The sequence below is a fragment of the Scyliorhinus canicula genome, chromosome 19 (assembly GCF_902713615.1).
Source record: "Scyliorhinus canicula chromosome 19, sScyCan1.1, whole genome shotgun sequence".
Classification (NCBI taxonomy): domain Eukaryota; kingdom Metazoa; phylum Chordata; class Chondrichthyes; order Carcharhiniformes; family Scyliorhinidae; genus Scyliorhinus; species Scyliorhinus canicula.
The window spans coordinates 80,163,340-80,190,669 of NC_052164.1; the positions used below are offsets into that span (position 1 = coordinate 80,163,340).

Genomic DNA, 27,330 nt, shown 5'->3' on the forward strand with positions numbered 1-27,330 from the left:
AGCCCTTTGAAACTGATGCAGAGCCATTAAGCAATCAACTATAAGTGATGGCTCAATTAATTTTGAACAGAGGCAAATGAGAAAGAGCTTTCTAAAAGTAAACAGTACGTTAAGCTGTTGTAGAAATTGGTGAACTTGGAGTTACTTAAAGATAGCGTACAGAAGAACAAGAATAATATTGGGGGGAAAAATCAATTTAGGGTCGATATCTGAAAACAAAAACAACAACAAAAATCACAAAAAGATCAACATTTGGAACAATCTGCCAGATAGGGTAACAGCTGAAAATCTGAGATTCAGTTGGATAATGTGATGAGATTGTACGTTTTGCTCCCCATTGTTCAGATAAAACAACGCAACCTCTCTTTCCTGTACTTGGATGGTAATTTTACCTCTATTCATCCATCCACCTTTGATATTACACTGCTGGAGATATCTGATATACATTTGTATTATTTATTTACTTATTTATTAAAAACATTTAGAGTACCCAATTCATTTTTTTCCAATTAAGGGGCAATTTAGCGTGGCCAATCCACCTACCCTGCACAGCTTTGTGTTGTGGGGGAGAAACTCACGCAAACATGGGGGGGAATGTGCAAACTCCACACAGACAATGACCCAGAGTCGCGATCGAACCTGGGACCTCGGCGCCGTGAGGCAGCAGTGCTTACTACTGCGCAACGTGCTGCCCGTCTGATGGATGGATTTTTAATGGCTGCATCAGTCCATGGAGAACATGCTTTCATAAAAAAAGGTTCAGTTTTGATTTTGTGTCTACACTTCAACTAAAATTAACAAAACAGTGGACAATACACCCCAGCGAAGTGTTTGAAGAGCCAACAACTATGATTTTACATTTAAAACAGGCTTAGTATCTGTTAACATGTTATTAAACATTGTCAAACTTATAAATAACTGACTCATTTGGAGAAAACAAATCAAATTTTCAAACGCCTGCTGGTGATTGAATACGTTTCCTCCAATATCTTAACACCAAGCACAGAGTTTCCAGAATATAAATTATCGAAATGTTTCCATTGAACACCCAATTTCTTTTACTTCACTCAGCTACTAGCCTTTTGACTTCCCACCACCATGTGCCTGCAATCTCCCCATTATATCTCTGACATTTTCCTCTCAGCGTCAAGCTCCATTTATTCCAGCAAGGCGGGTTTGTTTCTATTGTCCTCTATCTGATTGATACTAAAGAAAAAGTAAAGAAAGTTTCTGGGAACTGAACAATGATTCTGTCATACCTTCATAATCGGGACATCCTCCTGCCCTGGTGCAAATTCTGCTCGACTGCAGAGTGCGATTATCTTGGCCAGAGCAGCCCATGTTTGTGATGTTTGGTCGAAGCTCTGAACTATGAATGAACACAATACACAACTTGTACATTAGTGATTCTTTCCATTAAAAAAGTAAATTACTACGGATGCTGGAATCAGAAACAAAAACAGAAAATACTCGACAATCTCAGCAGGTCTGACAGCAATCTGTGGAGAGAAATGGGAGCTCACCTTTCGAGTCTGGGATGACAGCTTTGACAAAGAGTCATCCAGACTCGAAAAATTAGCTCCCTTATCTCTCCACACATTATTTCAATTATATTTGCTTACAGCTGTTCTGCAGAATGTTGGAATAATCAAACTGCGACTATTCCAAACTAGGAATAAATTGTAATGAAATTATTAGCTGCAAAGAGGTGCAGGTTAGGTGGATTGGCTGTGATCAATGTTCTGGGTTATGGGAATGAGGTAGGGGAGTGAGCCGAGGTAGAGTGATCTTTCTGCAGGTCGGTGTAGACTGGATAGGCCGAATGGCATCCTTCTGCACTGTAGAGATTCTATATAGCTGGAGATGAGCCTTTGGTGTAAACATTCCCCCCATACACACACACACACACACTCCTAAATTGCTCATACTGAGAGAAACCTCAGCAACGACCAAGATCAATAGCAACTGTATGTCTGTACTCAGCCATCCTGAGCTTTTTAGAGCACCTATTTATATGTAATTCCTGTCATGACATCAGGACATTCCAAAACCTTTTAACCATCCTAAGACACAATTTTGATTTTGATGGAACACTTCCCACTTACCTGGATGATAGTCAGCTCCAGCAACTCTCAAGAGGCTAGATCAGGACCAAAGCAGTACCACCTTAAACATTGAATCCGTCCACCACCAGTGCGCTGTGTCAGCAGTAAGTACCATCTACAACATCCACAACAGTAACTCACCAAAGCGTCTTCAACAGGAAATTGCACACCCTGCCACTTCCATCACCTAAAAAGACATGGGTAGCAAGAGAACGGGAGAGCCATCGTCTCCAAGTACTCATCCAATTAAGGTACACACCATCGTCACTTGGAAAGATATCACCGACCCAGTAACAGTTGGTTGCTGGGTTGAAGTCATTGAATTTGCTATCTAGTGGTATTATGGAAGTGCCTACTGCAGAGACTGTAGTGATTCAAGAAGACAGCTCCCCATCAGACACCAGAAGGGATGGATATTAAATGTTGGCCTTTCCAGAGATGTCCAATAAACAAACAAGAGAAAATCCTTTGCAGCAATTTTGAAGCAGTGTCATTGTTGGAATGTTGGTAATACAGCAGCCAATTTGTACAGAACAAGTTGGTACAAACTGTAATATGATAATGACCAGGTAATCTCATTGAGTGATATCGACTGCTGAATAAATATTGGCATCCTGTTGAACTCTCCTGTTCTTTTAAACAGCGTGGGGAGTGTGTGTGTTGGGGAGGGGTTGTAAAGAGAGGGTTACACCCACTGGGAAGAACAGGAACAGACCAGCCCTTTAATGATATCTAAAAGTCAGCATCTCCAACAGTGCAGCATTCCCCCAGTATTCCAACTGGAATGTCAGCCTAGGTTTTTATGCTTAGGTCTCTGAAGTTGGAATTGAACACACAACCTTTGGCCTCAGAGATGAAGGGTTACTAACTGATTCAGTGATGTCATGCAGAGAAACAAGGTAAAGTTTAGCACACGGACAATATGTGAAAGGTTAGAGATGACCAATATCCAATTAACACTTCTCTCAGGTGCTCTAACTCAGCACTACCTCTCTTGACCCCTCTGCTGCCTCTGTTGTCAAGCTACTCGTCTGATATTCAGTCTTACACGTGTCAAGATTTTTCCACTTAAACAGTGAAAACACCAAAGCCATTGACTTTGAGCACCCATGACAAACTCTGCTCCCCAGCAACCAATTCCCGCTCCCTACCTAGCCACTGTCTCACTCTTAAACTCACCATCCCATTTCACCAGAGCCAAGTCCCAATCCCAAATGCTTTGCGGGATTGCCTTCACCCAACATCTTAACATCATCCATTTCCAGTCAGGTACATCTGATGCTGAAATCCTCATCCCTGTATTTTCTTATTGACTACTCCAACACTTCTCCAGTTGGCCTTATTACATTTACCCTCCAAAAAAAGACTAAATCCAAATTTCTGCCCATGTCCCATTCACACAAGACTGACCTACATTGGCTTACAGTCCACCAATACCTAATTTCAAAATTCTTGTCTTTATTTTGAAATCTCAACACCTCACCTGTCTATTTATATAACTTCCCCCAGCCCAGCAGCCCTCAGAGCATTCAGAGCAAACTTTTCCACTTTTTATATCCCATCATAGATGACTAAGCCTTCAGCCACCTATTGCCAAAGTTCTGGGATTTCCTTCATTAAACTCTACTCGTTTCTCTCCTCCATTAAGACGTTGATTAAAGACCAAGTTCTTGGTCACCTGCCATAATGTCTCTTTCCTTGGCTTAGTGACAATTTTGTCCGACTAAACTACTTTGTTTTAATAGGTTTAAGCCTCAATATAAATGTCAGTCCTTGTTGTAACTCCTTTGTATTACAGCATGAAAGTAGCCAAAGAAAAGCTTTGTTGCGCAATGGTTAGCATCTCGGCCTGTGGATCAGAAACTCAGGATTCAAATCCTACTTCAGGACTTGGTGGCCATGGAAAATGTGTTCATAACGAGGCCAAACACATTGATTATCAATCTGTAAATCCTTCCACTATGCCAGATGGCAGTCAGTTAGGGCGAGAGAGTTTCCTGATCAGCCATATGCAGAAAGCAATGGCAAACCAAACCCAATGGTCACCAACACCCTCTTGAGGGCATGGTACCTGAAGGAGGACAAGGGGTCAAAGAAACACTTCACACACTAACTTCTAGGAATACATTTGTATTGGTATCATGTGCATTGCTTTGAATGATATAAGAAGCCTGGAAATTGCTGATGGTTTTACAGTGCGCACATGTCCAATTTGTAGTTTAGGCATTAGTAAGTTTGGGAGGACAGACCAGTGGATATTTATCATGTTATTATTACACACTGACAAATTACACTTTGAAGCCGGTGGCACTGAAGCACGAGTTGCCCAAGTTGAGCTGATTCTTGCTGGCATCACTGGAGTTTAAATATAACTCGCATTTTTTGCAAAGCTTGCACCTGTAGGTCTCGTTTCACACCATAATGCAGCAGAGGCAGCAGACTGCTTGGCTGAACAAATAGCTGAACTACTGAGCTACAATGAGGATAATTTTCATTGCAGGAGATATTGGAGTCAGTGCTGTACTTGCATTGTGATGGAATAAGAATGGCCAGCAGATGTAGGAAAAGGCTGCTCGTGTTGCAAAAAGGAAAGGTTATTCAATAAACTATTCCCGTCCCTGCTGTAAAGATTAGCAGTAAGCCCCTTTGCTAGCTGTCGGCTATAAAATAAGAGCATTAAAAAAGGTGGTGCAGACTGGAACACAGCATGACTGCGATACCCAGTACACTAAAACTGGACCTCAGAAAAAATTAAATCCTCTTGATGTTTGAAGATATTCAGAAGTCATATGATTGGCCTAGTTAAAAGTGGCAATGCAGAGATCAAAATGACTGTCTGAAGTTATGTTTGGGCAATTGTTTGACAAATGTTTACTGAAAAGGATGATAAAGCTAAATTATCTGAAAATCTTCTCGATGCTAAAGAGAGTCAGTGTGTCAGATCAGAATCAGTGAAATTAGGATATGAACAGATTCAGTCACATTCTTTCTGTACCTGACTGTTCTTCACTGGTATCTGCTACATGGTTTTGATTGTCAAACCAAAGATGTGCCACAGTCATTCGATTCTGGGTAAGTGTTCCTGTCTTATCAGAGCAGATAACAGATGTGGATCCCAGAGTTTCAACAGCCTCCAGATTCTTTACCAGGCAGTTCTTCTTGGCCATTCTTTTGGCTGTAAGGGTGAGACTAACCTGCAAATGACAGGGCAGAGGTGAGCTTGTGTCTTGTTTGTTATTACTGCGCAAAGGAAATTTCAGGTTAGTATTGTTGCTTAGATGAAAAGTTACACTCTTTGGAATTCTTTGCCCAGAGGGTTGTGAATGTTCCACCACTGAACCCACTTAAGGCCGAGATGAACAGTTTTTACTCTCTCAGAGAATTGGGTTTTTGTCGGCGGCTGCAACGCCAAGATACACCCCACTATTCAACAGAAGGGGCTTGTTTAGCTCACTTGGCTAAATTGCTGGCTTTTAAAGCAGACCAAGCAGGCCAGCAGCACGGTTCAATTCCCGTACCAGCCTCCCCGGACAGGCGCCAGAATGTGGCGACTAGGGGCTTTTCACAGTAACTTCATTGAAGCCTACTCATGACAATCAGCGATTTTCATTTTCATTTCTTTTGGACTGTGCACTTAAGAATGATTTCCTGCTGGTGAGCTGATCTCGCCAGCAAGAACAACAGTTCACAGATCATGGTACCATTTTCATCAGCGGCCCCGATTCCCACACCCACCCTTTATTGAACCCCCTCCCCCTCACCTTGGAGAGGCTCCTGAGCACCCTTCCAATTGGTAAGACCCTCCCCCGCCCAGGCCTGACCCCTGGCAGTGCCAACCGAGCATCCCGGCATCCAAGGGTGCCAGGCTGGCAGTGCCAAGGCAACAAGGAGCCAGCGGGTGTGCCAAGGTACCACCTGCCCGGTCCCTTACCACTCAAGACTCGCCAGGTGCTGTTACATCTGGTCCATGCTTGTGTGGACCAGCACTAAATGGTGCCCTGGCAAAGTCTCTCAGGCGCAGCCGTTGTGTCTCGACTGCTGGGTGAATCCGGCGTCCGGTTATTTAAATGAGCTATTAGGCTTATTTAAATATGTAGATCTGGATCTCGGCCAGCGAGGGGTTAAATCCAATCGCGGCGGGCAGAACGAGTTGGGTTGCTCGTGATCAGCCTGGCGCGGAGCCTGACTTGATGCTTTCATGTGATTCACCCGCCTCTGTGCCGGGGCAATGGGGTCGCTGAATCGCACCCATTGAAACTATCTTTGTGGATGCGTGGTATATTATCTACGAGCAAACCTCTGACCACCAACCCTCACCTTAAAAACAGGAGATTGACATAAAAATCTGCTGGGCTGGTTCAATTTTCAGACAGGGCTTTAAATGTGTACCCAAAAAAGACAGAGGAGGGCTAATTAAATATGGATATCAGAATTATATGCCGTCTATAAGATCCCACATCCAATTTTAGTATGCAAACTGGCAGAGCATACACCATGTATTCTAGTCCCACATTATACAGGACATCAAGTTGTCTAACCACTGGCCTTTAAAGGGCCACAACAAGTCAATCAGGTAGGAATAGACTTTGTTTTTCTCTGTTATTTTTGGTGGGAAAAGAAGCATTGGTTCTCCTGGCCCCACAAAATGTTTTGACACTGTTGTCCACTTGCACCATTCCCCTCCACCGGCATCTGCCACAGAATCTACTCTCCGTTTGTCCTTCTAGAGGCCCTTATATATGGCTGGAGAGATTCATATCAAGCTAGCTGGCTCTTGCAGAAGCCACTTAGTTTTCTGTCATCGAAAACCATTGATTTTGCGGCCATTTTGGGCCAAAGCTAAAAGTCTGCCTTGCCTTCCCATCAGCCCCCTCGCCATTCCCCCTACTCTGTGGTCATTCACCTCGCAAGCTTCAGGGGTGAGCAAGAGCAAGGCCTGGCTTGGTTGCTGTGAACTTACAGTGAGTGTGGCCAGGAGGCCTTCAGGCACATTAGCAACAATGATGCCAATCAGGAAGATGATGGAATCGAGTAGTTTGTACCCCAGAGTCAGCGCAAGGATGAAAAACATCACTCCAACAGACACAGCCAATCCGGTTACAATACAGACAAAGTGTTCAATCTCAATGGCGATGGGTGTCTTCTCATTATGTACGCCTGATGCAAGAGTTGCAATCGCTCCAATCATAGTTTGATCTCCTGTGCTGATCACCATGCCAGTAGCTGTACCTTTCAAAATAATAATTTTTAAAAATTACAAACAGGTAATATATATTTGCTTGCAATGTGGCCTCAATTTTAATTCCCCCCACCACCAACCCATGATAGCTGGATGAGGGTCACGATGGAATAAAGTATCAGAACCTGGGTAACACCTGTCCACCACCTGCAACCCCTCCGTAGGTACAGAAGTTCGAAATTAAGCTATGGAGGATGCTCCCAGAAAGGCTAGGCTGGAAACTGATGAACATACCACTAAAGTCACTGCCTGATGGCAGAGTCAGCACTGCAATGAACGAGGGGGAGGCCTGATCTGTGAGGTCCTGATCAGCTGATCCAAGACAGGAGCTTTCAGCTCTCCATGGCAACAGGCCTGCTTATCACTCTTTCTGGGTCAGAGGGAATAGGACTGCCACAAGGATTCCGTTAGCCTGTCCTGGCCCCAATCTCAAACTGAAATGACTCACCCACCCCCAGCCCTCCCTACCACCACATGGAGCGGACGCTCCTTTCTCAGTGTCAGACGCCAACAGTAAATGGCCCTGGGATTTGCCCTCAGCAGGTTAACCCTGTGGTTGGCTGCCGGGCAGGAGGCGGCACCGCATCATTTTAATGAGACCCTCACAAGAAGCCTATTCCTCCATGCCTCCAGCTCAGCTGAGTTCTTTAGATGGTTTTAGCTTCTTCCACACCCTCCCGAAGTCTCCCTTAATATCAGGGCCATAGAATTATACAAACATACAGTACAGAATGAAACCATTCCCCCCATCGTATTTGTGCAACATCTATCATGATAATCATGAAACTACGAGGTTGTGTGAAAGCTTTGGGTTATTTGGGAGTAAATCTGGATGACCGGCTAATTCCAAGAGCCGGTGCAGACTCAATGGGCCGAATGGCCTCCTTTGGCACTGTATATTCTATGATAAAACCCCCCATCTGTTTCACTAATGTCCTTCAGGGAGGGAAATCTGCCACTCTTACCCAGTCTGGTCTCCCTGTGACACCAGAGACACACAAATGTAGTTGACTGTTACTTGCCCTCCAAAATGGCCTAGCAAGTCTCTCCGCTTTATCAAAATGCCACAAAAGAGAATAAAATCAGTGTGGGCCATCCCTCATCAATTAGGAAGCAAAATGGCAGACATTCCTTGCCCAGTCGATCCTGCAAAGTCTTATTCACTGAGATCTGGAAGCCTGTGCCAGATTGAATTGCGTTTTCCGCTTTCCTCCTTTAAGATGCCCTTGGACTGACGATCCTTTGACCAAGGCTTAGGCCATCTGCCCTAATATTGCCTTTTGTGACAGGGCGTCAAGTTTGCTTTGTGTCACTCCTGTAAAGCACGTTGGAATGTTTTCGAACATTAAAGGACCATACTGTCCCTATTATGTACCATCTGTAAACTACTTAACCATGCCCCCTACAGTTCAAACTAGGCCAAAGAGCTTCTAGTGATTAGATTTGCTCAGAGGAAAGCTTTGGGTTATTTGGGAGTAAATCTGGATGACCGGCTAATTCTATGATGCTAAGCAAGTTTTCTTATTCCCTGGGAATAATTGGAGAATTCATTTCACATTATAAAGAGGGAGATCTGCTGCAGGGGAGTCTTACACTAATTATATTAGCAGAATTCATCCTTGGGCAGGAAAATAATTAATTGTAGATAAACCTTCCATAATCCTGCTACAAAACCAAGAATTTGTTCAAAATAAAGTATAAATGTGTAAACACATCACTTAAATAAATGTGGCATGTATCATTATAATACATACACTTATAATACCACAACCTATTATCATTTTGATTAGTCTCAACTACGAGGTGCCCATCTCCTGAACAGTCAACCTACATTCCCTGCATAAACTGGCACGAGGATAGTTATAGTCATGTGGACAAAATAAGAGGAATGCCAGTGGAATCGTATCCCATTGAGATTAATAAGATCACAAGAAATAGGAGCGGGAGTAGGCAAATCGGCCCATCTAACCTGCTCTGCCGTTCAATAAGATCGTCACTGATCTGATTGTGGCCTTAACTCCACTTTCCTGTCTGACCCCATAACCATCGGCTTCCATATCAATCAAAAATCCGTCTAACTCACCCCTGAATATATTGCTGACCGAGCCTGCAGAAGAGAATTCCAAAACTTAATGACCCTCAGAGCAGAAATTCCTGCTTATCCCTGTCTTAAACAGGACACCCCTCATTATCAAATTGTGGCCCCTATTTCTAGATTCCCCCACAAAAGGAACCATCCTCTCATGGTGTATCCTGTCAAGCCCCCCACATAATCCTGTCTGTTTCAATTAGCTCACCACTTAATCTTCTAAACTCCAATCAACATTGGCCCAGCCTCTCATAAAACAACCCGTTAATCCCAGGAACCCAGCCTGGTAAACCTTCTCTGAACTGCTTCCAATGCAAGTGCATCCTTTCTTAATGAAGGAGGCTTCCCTACTTTTAGACTCCTTCTTGCAATAAAGGCTAACCTTCCATTTGCCTTCCTAATTACTTGCTGTACCTGCATGCTAACCTTTCGTGATTCATGTATAAGAACATCCAGGTCCCTCTGCACAGCAGCATTCTGCAACCGCTCACAATTTAAATAATGTTGTGTTTCTATTCTTCCTGCCAAAGCAGACAACCTCACCTTATACTTAGCTAAATCTTTTCCCATTCACTTAATCTGCAGACTCTTTGTAACATCCTCACAAGTAACATCCTCACAACTTGCTTTCATCAGCAAATTTGGCTACAAAATCATTCATTCCTTCATCCAAGTCACTAAATCACAAATAGTTGAAGCTCCAGCACTAGTCCATGCGCCACCCCACAAGTTGTGGTTTGTCAACCTGAAAATTACCCATTTATCTCAACTCACCATTTACTGTTCTCCAATCCTCTATCCATATCACCCCCAACAACATGAGCTCTTATCTTCTGCAGTAACCTTTTATGTAATTACTTCAGTGGCACAGAGAACGAGGCGTTAGGTAAAATGTGATAAAGATTGAAATATGGAAGTGTCTTTATTCCTAGCAGCAACCTACCTTCAAGACATGTGGTGGAGTAGAACCCAATGTTCTTTGTTTCGAGTATGTTCTCGTGTGTGTATTCAGTAGAACGAGATTGTGCTTCAGACTCACCAGTCAGGCTGGAGTTATCCACCTGCCAAGGCGCAACAAGTCAATTATATCTGAACCAGAACTGCATTAAAATTATTGGTTAAATAATCTGGATCACTTTTTAAAAATCAAATGAGTCTGGAATAAATTGATGAAAGGATGATGCTTGCTGATTAAAGAGGACATGTTAGCATAGTGGTAATGTCACTGGACTAGTAATCAGATCAGCAGTGATCAGATTGAAAGGTGGAGCAGACACGAGGGGCTAAGTGGTCAACTCCAGCTCCTAACTCGTTAAATCCAGGGGCCCAGATTAATGCTCTGGGCAACTGGTGGAATTCAAATTCAGCATCAAGCTCGTCTCAGTAATGGTGACCGTGGCAACTACAATCGATTGCTGTAAAAACCCATCTGGTTCCCTCATGCCCTCTAGGGAAGGAAATCTGCCGTCTTTACCAGGTCCGGCCTACATGTGGCTCCAGAACCCTAGCAATGTGGTTGATTCTTAACTGCGCTCTGCAATGGTCGAGCAAACCATTTATCAAGGACAATTGGGGATAACTGCACCCTCTTATTGATTGAGTGGCCTATTCTCTTCACTGATGGGTGTTGTCCTCTGGTGCGGTAGCCCGTTAGGTCTATTTATTGTTCTTCTTTTCCTTCCTTTCTACCTTGGGAGAGCCTTAGGTTTTGACCATAGTCTGGACATGGCATTATTGTTGCCAGTCCTCTCTTCCTCTCCTCCCTTTAAAAATGCGATTCCACCCTCAGACTGTATTTGGGGTTTAGTTGTATTATGCAGTGTGGGATATAATTCCCTGCAGATCTGGGGTTTCTGTGTATTTTGCTTTGTTTTCGCAAGAGTGAATATAACAAATCTGTTCCTGGCTCCTGCATGGGTTCAGATGGTCTGGAATCCAGAAAGAGAAGGCAATGTTGGGTTATTGGTACCATTGACATTGCAGGCATTGAAGGGGTGTATGTTGGTGCGCACCCAATCATACCATGGGAAGTTTATCCTGATCTGCCATAGTGATTGCGTGATTGTGCGGCGTGAGAGGGTGCGCGCCATTTTGTTATGCAGTCATGTTTTCATGATCTAATCCTGTTTCTTCCTGGATCTCTGGTGGGAAGATATGGGTATCTAGTCCTGTCCATTAATGGTATTATGCCAGTTGTGATGAGGCCCTCCTGTTCCATGCTGTGGCCATATAGGTTGAGCCCTTATTTGCTTATGGTGATGTATTATTTTGTCACTTTGTTGTGTTATTTTAGAACACGTAAAATCTCAATCAACATATTTTTTAAATTGTTTACAGCTGCCTGACTTCCTATTAATCTAAAATAATAGATGGCCTACCTTGCAACTCTGGGCAGAGAGCAGGCGGAGATCTGCTGGAATTCGGTCACCAGCTTTAATCTGTACAATGTCACCAACAACCAGTTTATCTGCAGTAATCTGTTGCTTCTCACCATCTCGAATAACAAGGGCTTGCTGGAATAGAACAATGAACATTGTATTTAAGTTAATTCAACAAGAATTCATTCCAACTGCAACCACTTCTCATTTTTGTGCAGGTTAAACATGTCTTGCGTTAAACGCTGGTCGACATAAACAGAACCGAGAAAAGTAGTCATGTTCCCCTCGAAGATGCATACTATCCTTTTCAAAAAGTTAAGTTCATTCTTTGGGATGTGAGAGTTGTTAACTGTTATTATCCTTTCTTGGTTGTCCGGAGAAGATGTTGGTGAGCCGTCTTCTTGATGTTCTGGTAGCAGTTTTGATACAACTGAGCGGCTTATGCAGCCACTCCAGAGGTCAGTGTGGGACTGGAGTCACACTGAGCCGAGACCAGGTTTTCCTACTTAAAAGGCATTCATGAACTGTCGAGTTTGTAAATGATAGTCCAACAGCTATGTGGTCATTTCTACTGTGACCAGTTTTTAATATCTTAGGCACAGGATTTTAGGCCCCACAAGAAGCCAGGTAAGAATAAGACTGCCAGCCTGCGTACTGCTGGTTCCCTGGTCGCGTCCCACCCGCCAGGCCATTTTCCTGAAATCAGGAGTTGGGGCTACCTGCCTGCATTAAACCCAGAAGGAAAAAGATAACAATATGGGAAAATAATACTGGCCTGAACTGGTCTTGTATACTTTAAAACGAAACCTCAGTAAAACAAGGAATCAAGAATACTGGTCTGAATTGCTTTTTTTTTCTTCTGGAAAGTAATTACTTATTCAGACCTGTTAAATGGCAGCCTCCAGGTTTCTGCAGGTTGTGGGGCCAGTTTAGCTGCCTGGATATGGCCTCCTGGCATAAGGCAGAGAAGGTTTGCGTTCCAGGCCGGTTTTGAAGCCCACCCTGCACCCGTGGATGCAGCAGAAGTTGCAGGGTGCTCTGTAGAGGGGTTTCCCTCACCCCTCCCCAGCCTACCACACTGCATTATCACCCCATCCCACTGTAGTGGGGTGGATGCAAAAGCCACGCTTTGTTTAAGGATTGCAAAGGTTGAGGAGAGGCCGCCTCGGGTTGATGAACCACCCTGCTCCCTCACTCATTCTCCGTTGCATCCTGTAGCTGCTTCCAAGCATGTAAGGTCCTCCAATTGGTGTTCCAGCAGTGAGAACCTGATGCCATCCTTAGCTGGACAGAGGGCCCACCCTTTGGCCATTTGCCCGCTGCTATGGGGAAAATCACATTTGAGTGACCCTTGACTTTCCCCACACAGGCCGGCCTTCTGACTCCCATTTCACCCCAATGGCAGGATTCAGCAGCCCACAAGGAAAATCCTGCCCTTGAATTTCACGTATCAAGCTGTCACAAATACGGTCAATAACAGATCAATAAATTATATCACCCACCTGGGGAACCATCTTGTGGAAGCTTGCCATGATATTGGTGCTCTTTGCTTCTTGGTAATAGGCAAAGCAGCCGGTGAGAATGACAACTCCAGCAAGTACAACACCTAAGTATAACTGAGGAGCCAAAACTGTTAGCAAACATAATTTCAGTTTCTGTCAATTATAAGTTTGATTTTACTCATTCTTTCACCCCTTCATATATTAGACATGGCCTTAATTAAATCAAACTGTGATTTTCATTTTAAGTCTGAAATGTTTAGGCATTTCCGCTCTTCTCTCTTGCCCGTCTTCATCCACACAGCCGATTGGCCTCATCAATTAGCAACCTCAAGGCCTGGTATGAACTCCACTCTACCATGACCATCATGCCAGGGATGAACCCTGGTTCAATGAAGAGTGCAGCAGGGCATGCCAGCAGCAGCACCCAGACATACTGAAAGATGAGGTGCAAACCTGGTAGAGCTACAACACAGGACTACCTGCATGCCAAACAACACAAGCAGCAAGTGATAGACAGAGCTAAGTGATCCCACAACCAACGGATCAGATCTAAGCTCTGCAGTCTTGCCACATCCAATCGTGAGAGGTGGTGGACAATTAAATAACTTACTGGAGGAGGGGGCTCCACAAATATCCCCATCCTCAGTGATGGAGGAGCCCAGCACTTCAGTGCAAAAGACAAGCATTCGCTATAATCTTCAGCCAGAGGTGCCGGGTGGATGATCCATCGAAGTCTCCTCCAGAGGTCCACAGCATCACAGATGTCAGTCTTCAGCCAATTTAATTCTCCCACATTAATTGGCTGAAGATACTGGATACTGCAAAGGATATGGATCCTGACAATATTTCCGGGCTTTGCCAATAGCCTGTAGTGATTGGTTCTAATTTCTCTAACAGTCCACTGTAGGCTTCAATCACTCAGTATCCTGGAGGACAGCCGGCTGCAAAAACTTCAACATCAGAAAGAAAGATTCTTGTCTTCCTTTTTATCTTAACCCCTATTATTTTTACCCCTCCCCATCCCTCTATGTTTGTCTGTCTTGTGTGTGTGGGTAGAGGGTGGGACGGTTAAAGTGGGGAGGAGTAATAGGTTAACTGGCTGCTTTCTGTTGTAATTACTGCATATTTCAACTTTATTTCTGTTTTAAATAAACAGTTATTTTGTTCAAGTTACAAACCTGGTGGCTATAAATTATTGGACAAAGGGCCAAAGATTTCAGGGTTTTTACATGAATTATTGGTTCATTTACTTATGTTGGGACTTTAGGGTCTGTAGGGCTGGAATCAATCGCATACTAGCCCAGGGTGTCATGATATAAGAAACATTCACGCTCAGAAGCGCCAAGCAATGACCATCTCCAATAAGAGAGAATCAAGCCATCACTCCTTGACCTTCAGTGGCATTACTATCACTGAATCTCCCACTATCATACCATTGACCAGAAACTGAACTTGATTAGCCATATAAATAATGTGGCTACAAGAGTAGGTCAGAGATTAGGAATCCTGCGGTGAGTGACTCACCTCCTGACTCTCCAAATTCACATCACCACCTATAGGCACAAGTCAGGAGTGTGATGGCATACTGTCCATTTTCCTGGATTAATGCAGCTCCAGCAACATTCAAGAAGCTCAAATCCATCCAGGACAAAGCAGCCCACTTGATTCGCACCCGTTCCACAAACATTCATTTCCTCCACCATCGAGGCACAGTAGCAACCATGTGTACCATCTACAAGATGCACTGCAGGATCTCACTAAGGCTCCATATGCAGCACCTTCCAAATCTACGACTACTACCGTCGAGAGGAAAAGTGCAGCAGACACATGGGAACACCACCAAGTCACTCGCCATCCTAACTTGGAAATATATCGCCGTACCTTCACTGTCAAAATCCTGGAACTCCCTCCCTTTTTTTTTAAATAATTTTTATTGAAATTTTTCGATACAAACATTTACCCCTACTACATTTTAAATTATAACACAACAAATCCCCCCCTGGAAAATCCTCCCCACGCCCTCCCCCGCGCGCACCCCCCCACCCTCCCCCCCCCCCCCCCCCCCCCCCCCCGCGCTACCAGTCTAGCAACCAAACCGTTTTTCCCTTTCTGCCGATGGCCTCGGGCAGTCATTGCCCGCGACCCCCCCGCTGACGTGCTCCCTTCGTTGCTATCCCCCCCCCCCCTCCCTTCCCCCCCCCCCCCCCCTTTCTCCCCGGGTTGCTGCTGTTTCGGCCTCCAGTTCCTATCTCTGATCCAGAAAGTCAAGGAAGGGCTGCCACCGCCGGAAGAACCCCTGTACCGACCCTCTCAGGGCGAATTTGATTCTTTCCAATTGGATGAAGCTTGCCATGTCGTTTAACCAGGTGTTAACACTTGGTGGCCTTGTGTCCCTCCACTGAATCAAGATCCTTCTCCGAGCTACCAAGGACGCAAAGGCCACTATTCCGGCCTCCCCTGCCTCCTGTACTCCTGGCTCCACCCCAACCCCAAAAATCGCTAGCCCCCACCCTGGTTTGACCCTGGTTCCCACCACTCTCGATACCGTCCCCGCCACCCCCTCCCAGAACTCTTCCAGTGCCGGGCACATCCAGAACATATGTACATGGTTCGCAGGGCTTCCCGAACACCTAACATACCTGTCCTCACCCCCGAAGAACCGACTCATCCTAGTCCCCGTCATATGGGCTCTGTGCAGCACCTTAAATTGGATGAGGCTCAACCTTGCGCACGACGACGACGAATTGACCCTCTCTAAGGCATCCGCCCATGTCCCATCTTCTATCTGCTCTCCCAGCTCCGCTTCCCACTTGTCTTTCAGCTCCTCTATCGATACCTCCTCCACCTCCTGCATTATTTTGTAGATGTCCGAGACCTTCCCTTCTCCGACCCAGACCCCTGACAGCACCCTATCACTCACCCCTCTATCGGGAAGCAAGGGAAATCCTTCCACCTGTCGTCTGGCAAATGCCTTCACCTGCAGAAATCTAAACGTGTTCCCCGGGGGGAGCTCAAATTTCTCCTCCAGCTCTCCCAGGCTCGCAAACCTCCCCTCTATGAACATGTCCCTCAGTTGCCTGATGCCCGCCCTGTGCCAGCTCTGGAATCCCCCGCCAGTGTTCCCCGGGACAAATCTGTGGTTCCCTCTCAGTGGCGCCGCCATCAGACCCCCCACTCCCCCCTGTGTCGCCTCCACTGCCCCCAGATTTTAAGGGTGGCCGCCACTACCGGACTCGTGGTATACCTTGTGGGGGGGAGCGGCCATGGTGCCGTTACTAGCGCCCCCAGGCTTGTATTGCCGCAGGACGCCCTCTCCATACGTTTCCAAGCTGCCCCCTCCCCCTCCATCACCCACTTGCGCACCATCGATGCGTTCGCCGCCCAGTAGTATCCGGAAAGATTGGGTAGCGCTAATCCTCCACTGTCCCTACTCCGTTCCAAGAAAATCCTTCTCACTCTAGGGGTGCCATGTGCCCACACATAGCCCATAATGCTGCTAGTTACCTTCTTGAAGAAGGCCCTGGGGAGAAAGATGGGCAAGCACTGGAACAGAAACAAGAACCTCGGGAGGACCGTCATTTTGACTGACTGCACCCTCCCTGCTAGCGACAGCGGTACCATGTCCCACCTCTTGAACTCCTCCTCCATCTGCTCCACCAGCCTTGAAAAGTTCAGCTTGTGGAGGGTCCCCCAGTTCCTTGCCACCTGCACCCCCAAGTACCTGAAGCTCTTTACTGCTCTCTTAAAGGGGAGCCGCCCAATTCCCTCCCCCTGATCTCCCGGGTGTATCACAAAGACCTCACTTTTACCCACATTTAATTTATATCCCGAAAAGTCCCCAAACTCCGCTAGTATTTCCATTACCTCCGGCATTCCCCCTTCCGGGTCCGCCACATATAACAACAAATCATCCACATAGAGTGATACCCGATGTTCCTCCCCTCCCCTTGTCAGTCCTCTCCACCCCCCTGAACCCCTCAGTGCCATCGCCAACGGTTCGATCGCTAATGCAAATAGTAAGGGGGATAGGGGGCATCCCTGCCTGGTACCTCGATGGAGCCCAAAATACTCTGACCTCCTCCCGTTTGTAACCACACTCGCCATCGGGGCCGAATACAGCAGCCTCACCCACTTGATAAATCCCTCCCCAAACCCAAACCGTTCCAGCGTCTCCCACAGGTATTCCCACTCCACCCTATCGAATGCCTTCTCCGCATCCAGTGCTACCACTATCTCAGCCTCCCCCTCCACTGCTGGCATCATAATCACATTCAACAGTCTCCGGACATTTGTGTTAAGTTGTCGTCCCTTTACGAACCCCGTCTGGTCCTCATGGATTACCCCTGGCACACAATCCTCTATTCTGGTTGCCAGGACCTTTGCCAACAGTTTGGCATCTACATTCAAGAGGGAGATAGGCCTGTAGGACCCGCACTGTACAGGGTCTTTGTCCCGCTTCAGGATCAAGGAGATCAGGGCCTGTGACATTGTCGGGGGCAGAACCCCCCCCTCTCGCGCCTCATTGAAGGCTCGCACCAGCACTGGACCCACCAAGTCCACATACTTCTTATAAAATTCCACCGGGAACCCATCCGGCCCCGGCGCCTTCCCCGCCTGCATCTGGCCTATCCCTTTAACTAGCTCCTGCAGCTCTATCGGCGCCCCCAGCCCCTCCACCCGTTCCTCCTGGACCTTTGGGAACCTCAATCTATCGAGGAAGTTCTCCATTCCCCCCCTCCTCCTGGGCGGCTCAGACCGGTACAATTCCCTGTAGAAATCCCTGAAGACCCCGTTCACCTCTTGCCCCTTCTGCACTACGTTCCCTCCCTTCTCTCTCACTCCCCCAATCTCTCTGGCTGCATCTCGCTTGCGCAGCTGGTGTGCTAGCATCCTGCTCGCCTTTTCCCCGTACTCATAGACCGCGCCCTGTGCCCTTCTCCATTGCGTCTCCGCCTTCCTAGTGGTCAGTAGGTCAAACTGGGCCTGTAAACTGCGCCGCTCCCTCAACAGCCCCTCCTCTGGTGTCTCCGCATATCTCCTGTCCACTTCTATAAGTTCCCCCACCAGTCTCTCCCTCTCCTGCCTCTCCTTCCTTTCTCTGTGTGCCCTTATGGAGATCAGCTCTCCTCTGATCACTGCTTTCAGGGCCTCCCAGACTACCCCCACCTTCACCTCGCCCGTGTCGTTCGTGCCCAGATATCTCTCAATGCCCTTCCGGACCCTTCCGCACACCTCATCGTCCGCCAGCAGCCCCACATCCAGGCGCCACAACGGGCGCTGGTCCCGTGCTTCCCCCAGTTCTACCTCTACCCAGTGTGGTGCATGGTCCGAAATCGCAATGGCCGAGTACTCCGTGTCCTGCACTCTCGAAATCAGCCCCCTGCTCAGTACAAAAAAGTCTATTCTGGAGTACACCCTGTGGACGTGGGAGAAAAAAGAATACTCCCTCGCCCTTGGCCTGCCAAATCTCCAAGGGTCTACCCCCCCCATCTGCTCCATGAACCCCCTTAGCACCTCTGCCGCTGCCGGCCTCCTATTCGTCCTGGAACTCGATCTGTCCAGCCCAGGGTCGAGCACTGTATTGAAGTCCCCCCCCATGATCAGGCCCCCTGCCTCCAGACCCGGAATGAGGCCCAACAGGCGCCTCATAAAACCCGTGTCATCCCAATTCGGGGCATACACATTCACCAGCACCACATTCTCTCCCTGCAGCCTACCCTTCACCATCACGTACCTACCCTCCTTATCTGCTACCACCTGCGCCGCCACGAACGACACCCTCTTTCCCACCAAAATCGCCACCCCCCGGTTCTTTGCGTCCAAGCCTGAGTGGAACACCTGTCCCACCCACCCCCTTCTCAGGCGTACCTGGTCTACTACTCTCAAGTGAGTCTCCTGCAACATTGCCACATCCGCCTGCAGTCCCTTTAGGTGTGAAAAAACCCTTGATCTCTTGACCGGCCCATTCAGCCCCCTCACGTTCCAAGTAATCAACCGGGTCGCAGAGCGACCCGTCCCTTTCCCCTGTCTATTAGCCATGTCCTGTCCCCTGTTCGCCCCGGGTCGACCCTCCCCTTCTGACCCGTTCCCCATGGCGATGGCCCCCCCCCCCCTCTCTCCTCCCGTTCTTCCCTTCCCGTCCTCGGCCTTTCCAGCAGCAACCCGGTATCCCCCCCTAACCCCCCTTCTCCCCCCCCCCCCCCCCCCCCCTGGCTAGGACCCCTCCTAGCCGCGGTGTATCCACCATCGTACTCCCGAGAGTCAGCTGGTTTTCGCTGACCCGGCTGCCCCTGCCACACTCCGACTCCTCCCGATGTGGGGGGGGGGGGAGGGGCCTCCCCCCCCCCTTGCCATCCCTCTCTGACCCCGCTTCAGCGCGGGAAAAGCCGCCATTGCTGGCCACACCCCACTCTTCTCTCCTCCCCCTTCCTCCGTCCCGCGCGCGGGAAACAGGGGAAAGCCCGCGCTTTCGCCCGGCCACACCCTACCCCGCCATCTTCAATTCCACCCCCGTCCCCATCCAAGCCCATAAAAAAGCCCCCTTAAAACGAGAGGAAGAAAAAAGAAAAAAGAAAACACGCATAACCAACTTGCACCCCCCCCGTCCCGCCTCCCCAACTTAACAATATAACAATATAAATAACAAATCTCAAATAAATACATAAATACATAACTATGCCTGCATAACTAAATAACTACCCAATAATAACGTATTTAACCATCACCCTCCATCGAACAGAACAGTAACCATAACCCTTAAAGAACAGATCAAAAAACAGTAAAAAAAAGCCCCCCCTACAACAACAATAATTAAGGGAAGTTGGCAACGGGAAGAGACACACAAAAAGGAACAAAGAAACCCCCCATAACACAAGTTTCAAAGAAACCAAACGATCCATCAACTTTAACCAAGTTCCGACCTGGCCTAAGAAAGACATGGGCCACTTGATCAGTCAAGGGTACTCGGGCGGCCTCGACCGCCGGCGTTCCCAAGTTCTAGTTCAGGTCCAGCTTTTCCTCCCGAACAAAAGTCCATGCCTCCTCTGGGGTCTCAAAGTAATGGTGCTGGTCCTTGTAGGTGACCCACAAGCGCGCTGGCTGCAGCATTCCGAACTTGATCCTCTTTGCGTGCAGCACCGCCTTCGTCCGGTTAAACCGGGCCCGCCGCTTTGCCACCTCCGCACTCCAGTCCTGATATATCCGCACCGTCGAATTCTCCCATTTGCTGCTTTTCTCCCTCTTGGCCCACCTCAGCACTTTCTCCCGATCACAGAAACGCTGGAATCGCACCAGCACCGCCCTCGGGGGCTCGTTCGCCCTAGGCCGCCTAGCCATGACCCGATATGCTTCTTCCAGCTCCAGGGGCGATGGACCGGCCCCCTCTCCCATCAGGGAGCTCAGCATCTCCGCTACATATTTCGGGAGATCAGGCCCCTCCAGGCCTTCTGCTAGGCCCAGGATCCTCAAGTTCTTCCGCCTCATTCGAGTGTCCAGCTCCTCAAAGCGGCTCTGCCATTTCAGGTGGAGTGCCTCGTGCACCTCCACCTTTCCCACGAGGACCGTGGCCTCCTCCTCCCTTGCAGTCATCTCCTGCTGCAGCTCTCTTATCGACGCCTCTTGGGTCGCCTGGGCCCCCATCAGCCTTGTGGTCGTCGCGTTCATAGACTCTAAGAGTTCCACTTTCAGCTCCGTAAAACACCGGAGGAGAGCGGCCTGCTGCTCCTCCGCCCATTTTCTCCAATCTTCTAGTGCGCCACCGGCCGCCATTTTGGTCCTCTTCCCCCGCTTTTTTCGGGGAGCTGCTGCCGCTTTTTTTGTCGCCCCACTCCGAGTACCGACCATAAAGTTAGTCTCACTCTCCTCAGGGAGCCTTCCCCCACCGGGATTCGTCTTTACAGTACCGTCGGGGCCCTCCAATCGGCCCTTAAACACCTTTGTCGCAGGAGCTGCCAAATGTGCGACTTAGCTGGTCATAGCCGCAACCGGAAGTGGAACTCCCTCCCTAATGGCACAGTGGGTGTACCTACATCACATGGACTGCAGCGGTTCAAGAAGAGGTTCAAGTGGTTCACCACCATGCTCACAAGGGCAATTAGGGATGGGCAACAAATGCTGGCCTAGCCGGCGACGCCCACATCCCGTTAAAAAACAAATTTAATCCATTTTAATTTTTCTGGGATTTCCTCGAATTCAGATCGCACTAAATTAAGCTAAAAATTAATTCCTTCTGCCATGACTCAATGTTCCAACTGTATTCAGTTTCGTTGGACTACAGTTCAGTCCCCTGTAACCTCAAGTGCGTGGTTGCATGATGTGTCATGAAGATGTAGATCTTCATTTGTTATTGCTTTTCAAATGTGATAACGCAGCAGCTCTCAGTAAAGGCAAAAGATCTGGGGCGGGATTCTCCGACCCCCCGCCGGGTCAGAGAATCGTCTGGGGCCGGCGTCAATCCCGCCCCCGCTGTGTCCCGAATTCTCCGCCCCCCCGAGATTCGGCGGGGCTGGGAATCACGCCGCGCCGGTTGGCGGGCCCCCCGCGGCGATTCTCCGACCTGCGATGGGCCGAAGTCCCGCCACTGATAGGCCTCTCCCGCCAGCATGGATTAAACCACCGACCTGACCGGCGGGATTGGCGGTGCGGGCGGGCGGGCAGGCGCCGGGGTCCTGTGGGGGGGGGGGTGATCTGGGGAAGGGGCGATCTGACCCTGGGGGGGTGCCCCCACGGTGGCCTGGCCTGCGATCAGGGCCCACCGATCGGCGGGCAGGCCTGTGCCGTGGGGGCGTTCTTTTTCTTCCGCCCCCGCCATGGGACGGAAGAGACCCTCTCCCCTGCGCATGCGCCAATATGATGTCAGCAGCCGCAGATGCGCCGGCGCATGCGCGGACTTACGCCGGCCGGTGAAGTCCTTTCGGCCCCGGCTGGCGTGGCGCCAAAGGCCGTTCACGCCAGCCAGCGGAGTGGGAACCACTGCGGCGCAGGCCTAGCCCCTCAATGTGAGGGCTTGGCCCCTAAAGGTGCGGAGACTTCCGCACCTTTGGGGCGGCCCGACACCGGAGTTGTTCACGCCACTCCGACACGCCGGGATCCCCCGCACCGCCGGGTAGGGGAGAATCCCGGCCCTGGTTCTGGCCAAGCTGACTTCTGGATATTGCGATTTTGAATTCTTGACATCGAGATTTGAGCACCATTTCTGGCTCTATATTGGGCCTTGCAGGAGTGGAATATGAAGCTGGGGATAAAGAAAATCAGAAAGGAGGCTAAGGGGTGGATTGCTCCTTGCCTTCTCACCCCCGTGACATTTTGTCAGTGGTGGGTAAGGTGAAGGACTGTCCTCCTGCCCAGAGATCAATTGTGCGACTTACCTAGCCAATTAATGGCCTCTTTCCACCATTGCTGGCATTTGACCAGTCGCAGCTGAGCACTCAACCATGTGGAGAAACTACCTGGTGAACTTATGTGGGCTCCCTGCTGCTGAATCAGGGTCTGTAGCCCATTAAGGGACTGCTGGTAGTAATTTCTGCCCCCAAGGCAACACCCCTCTGCCCTCACCAACCACCTTTCCACCAAACCCACAATTTGAGGCCAATGCCCACAAATGTGTTTCGCTGTAGTTTTAGCAGTGATCACCATTCCCAAAGGTGTTGGGAAGAGCTGGCAGCCCTGCAACTGCCCTTGGAAGCAAGCTCTCACCTATTAAAGGGACAAATGTCCTGACGGGAGTTCATTAATTGCCAGATTGGCATGGAATCCAGCCAGGATTCTCCCAAATGACCAAGACAAGGTTACTCCCAGTTTTATTGCCCATCATTGGTTCATTGCCACCCTGTCAGATTAGTTAAGCATAGGCGTGGCCACTTAGAAAAATAAACCATGCTGTAGGCAAGCGGCTATAAGCAGGACAGCAGATGTTTTACAGCACTAACCCCTGCACACATAGAGCCTGGTGTATCATCTCTGCCTATATCTCCAAGGCATAACATACAACAGTAACATCAGCAACATCGGTCAGGTAATTGCAAAGGGGATAAATGGGAAACATAGGACAAAACCATTCCAAGCGATCACGGCTGATTTTTGACTTAATTCCATATGTATACCATTGGTAGCTTCTATATACCTACTTATATTTTAATACCTTTGGTGAACAAAAAACAATCAGTCTCAGTTCTGAAATTAAAAATGGATCTAGCATCAATTGAAGGTTGTGGAAGAGAGTTCCAAACTTCTACTACTCTTTGTTTATAAAAGTGTTTCTTAATTTCACTCCTGAAAACTCTGGCTCTAATATTTAAGAATAGTTTTAGACTTCCCAACCAGCGGAAATAGTTCCCCTCTCGCTATCTAATCTGTTCCCCTTAATGCCTTGAAAACTTCAATCGAATTATCACTTAATTTCCTCAATTCTAGGGAATATGACCCTAATCTCGCCTCCTAATTTAACCCTTAGAAGTCCAGGTATTATCCCGGTAAATCTATGCTGCATTCCCTCCTTTCGGAACAATGAACTGAATAAGGATGTAGGCAGTACCCAGGATAGGGAGGATGTAAGAGGGACTGACGTGAGCTGGCTGCTTCAAGTCAAACCAATCTTGCAGTGGGGCCTCAAGTGCATGAGACTCCTATTGACAAATGGCCTAAAAATTCTTGTTTCAGGTGCGGGAAATCTATGCCTATTTCATGGTCCTCACCAATGCAACAGGCAGTGCACTTCTTGTTTGTAATATTGGAGCCTTTATTTATCTCCAAAGAACATACACGCTGCATGGCCAAGTTTCCACGCCATTAACCTTTCAGATTAACTCAGTAGAAATCACTCAATTTTAAAAATGAACACGTCACATTTTACACAGAAAGCGTTGGTATAAATAAGTTAATCACTTACATTGTCTTTGGCCGAATGATTGCCTTCTCCTAACTGAATGGCATAAGCAATCCAGCAAAGTACAGCACCGACCCAAAGCAGAAGGGAGAATCCGCCTATCATTTGCTTCATGAACTTGATTAGCTCAGGGGTCTGCTTGGGAGGTGTGAGCACATTGGGACCATCCCGAGCCAAGATCTCTGCTGCTTTAGCACTGCTCAGACCCTGTAACAAAACCACGAAAGAGCTACAAAAGTACGACAGAACTTCATATCAAAACTAATAGTACTCAAAAGGATTGAACGAGTTGCGGAGGAGGGGAAGCGAGTTTAGGTATATGCAGGTGCGGGACTTTGCGCAAAAGGGGTGGCCGACAGTCTCCCAGCTACCGGAGTACACGTTATTAGAGCAACTGCTTCCTGATTACTTGGGGGAGGGCAGGATTGGGACATATACAGGTGGTTGGGAGATCAGAGCAAGGCACTGGTGGTGAGGATAAATAATAAGCACAAGTGGGGGGAGTTGAGGAGGAAGATATGAGGCAATGAGGCGGGTGATCGCAACATCCTCCTGCGAGAAGTTAAGCTTAATTCAATTCAAAGTGGTACACAGGGTACAAATGACTCAGGCAAAGATGAGTGGGTTCTTCCAGGGGGTAACAGATGGATGTGAGACGTGTGGGTGGGGGCTGGTGAGTCATGCTCACATGTTTTGGGGTTGCGAGATGCTATAGAGTTTTTGGGAGCAGGTGTTTCCAGGACAGTGGAGACTGAGGTCAAGGATGGACCCGATGGTGGCAACCTTTGCGGTTTCAGAGGAGCCGGGGTTGCTGGAGGGGAAGGGGGCTGATGTTGTGGCCTTCGTCTCTCTGATTGCCCAGTGAAGGATCCTTTAGAACTGGAGGTCGGATACCCACTGGGGTTGGTGGCCTGGCTGGAGGATATGTACAATTTTCTCTGGCTGAAGAAGATTAAGTTCATTCTGAGGGGTCACAGAGGGCTTTGAAGTACACTGGTGGCTGTTTGTGACTTTATTTGAGGAGCTGTTCGTCGTGGGGGGGACGGAGGTAAGGGATTAAAAGGGTAAAAATTGTACAAACTTAAGTATGTTTTGTTGGTCTGTATTTTGTCGATATTGTGTATGTTTGGAATAAAATATCCTTTTTTAAAAAGTTCTCAAAAAAATCCAAATGTCTTTACCAGGGATAAGTAAACCATTAGATCTTAAATGGCTCTTTAATATTTACAACTGATCAGAAATTTCCTTCCGCAATCAATTGTTATATCTTCTATTGAAGATAATGAGAACTCCAATCCTTGAAAATCAGTCCTGAAGCCGAAATGTGAACAACATGGGTAGGAAGCCAGAATTAAACATTGTGCACACATCATGAGTTCCTGAACTGAATTTTCAAAAACATTCTGCACAGTGCCAGAAAGACATGTTACACTTAAAAGGTTATCTCTGTGGAACACACAGCTTGGGTGGGATTTTGTGGCCGTTCACACTGACAGTATATCTCAGGGGTGGGCAAACTACGGCCCGCGGGCCGCATGCGGCCCGCCAAAGGTATTTCTGCGGCCCACCAAGTCATTAAAAAAAAAAAAAAAATTTTTTTTTTTTTTAAATTCTTTTTTAAAGGTTAATGGGTGGGGGGGCTGTTGGGTTACTTACTGGTATAGGGTGGATACGTTGACTTGAGTAGGGTGATCATTGCTTGGCACAACGTCGAGGGCCGAAGGGCCTGTTCTGTGCTGTACTGTTCTATGTTCTATATGAGGCGCCCACAATCATAACCGGGTGAAGTAATTATTTTACTTAATATACTATGCGGCCCTTTGTGAATTGTGCATTTCTGAATGCGGCCCTTGCACGGAAAAGTTTGCCCACCCCTGGTATATCTTATGGTGCTGCCGATGGCGGACCCCTGCTGCGGGTTTCATGGCGGTAAGGAGTACATTCAATGGGAAACCCTGTTGATAACGGCGGGACCAGAAGATCCCACAACTGGCCATTGCCTGCCCCCCACCCCCCACAACTCCCCCCCCCCCCCCCCGCTGCTGCAGAACGCGTCATGGAGAGGGAGAAAAATCCCACCCATTGTAAAAATTGATTACAGTACAAATATAAATAACACAAGCTTCACAAGCCAGGCAGTCGATTGTCAATAACATGTTCAAAAGCAGTATAACCAACAGCTTCCATTGCACCTCCCACTCATACTACAATTTAGCAGAGACAATTCATCTCAAGTGCTCTGCTCATTGGCCACGTTTTGTTTCCCGTCATGAATCACACAAGAATTTTAGGATTCAAGCTTTGAAAGATTGGCTACTTCTGAAAGCTATACAAATTGTAATGCTTTTTTGCTACTTCTATATTTTCCCTTCGGGAGGGGCGGCACGGTGGCACAGTGGTTAGCACTGCTGCGTCACGGCACCAAGGACTCAGGTTCGATCCTGGCCCCGGGTCACTATCCACGTGGAGTTGGCATGTCCATGTGGCATATTCTCCCCATGTCTGCGTGGGTCTCACCCCCACAACCCAAAGATGTGCCAGGTAGGTGGACTGGCCGCACTAAATTGCACCTTAGTTGGAAAAAATAATTGGGTACTCTAAATTATAAATATATATGTATATATTTTCCCATCAGGAGTGGGAAACAGGAGTCGGTTCCCCAATCCACTCCCTAGTCAATCTGCAGGATTTTCACAGAGGGGCCCACTTAATTGGCACAGAGAGTAGGGTTGTCAACTGTAATAAAATACATTCCTGGGGGTTTCATCACATAAGTATCTCCCATGCTCTAGCCATTAGCTGGCCAACATATTCATCCTTGCAACATACGGCATTCCCACAGCATTTGAAAAGCAAAAAGACTCATTACCCAATTGGCTAATGCTTGACTGCCAGCCAAAGACCACCCTCCGCGCGCCTCCCCTCCGCGCGCCTCCCGCCCCCACAACTCCCCCTCACCTATCCACTCACCCAAACTATTTTCAATATTTTTACATCTGGCAAAAAAAATGATTGAACATTTTTTTAAAAAATCATTTTTAATGTCCTGAAGATATTTCTCCAGGATTGTACATGGCAGTGTCCCAGACATTGATCTTCAATTCTTGGAGACTCCAAAGCCAACCCTGGAGTGTT

At 47.8% G+C, this 27,330-nt stretch overlaps 1 protein-coding gene across 3 annotated transcripts in view; it reads right to left on the bottom strand.

Annotated features, from left to right (window-relative positions):
* LOC119954046 (potassium-transporting ATPase alpha chain 2-like) overlaps positions 1–27,330 on the bottom strand; it is an 87,402-nt gene that overhangs the window by 45,973 nt on the left and 14,099 nt on the right. For 2 of the 3 annotated variants that reach the window (XM_038778820.1, XM_038778822.1), the window contains exons 3-9: positions 24,199–24,402; positions 13,314–13,427; positions 11,812–11,946; positions 10,377–10,494; positions 7,066–7,334; positions 5,101–5,299; positions 1,260–1,369 (exon numbers count right to left, since the gene is read on the bottom strand). In XM_038778820.1, the coding sequence (XP_038634748.1) occupies positions 1,260–1,369; positions 5,101–5,299; positions 7,066–7,334; positions 10,377–10,494; positions 11,812–11,946; positions 13,314–13,427; positions 24,199–24,402 (1,149 nt within the window). The remainder of the gene's footprint in view (positions 1–1,259; positions 1,370–5,100; positions 5,300–7,065; positions 7,335–10,376; positions 10,495–11,811; positions 11,947–13,313; positions 13,428–24,198; positions 24,403–27,330) is intronic. The other variant, XM_038778821.1, reaches the window with a different exon arrangement.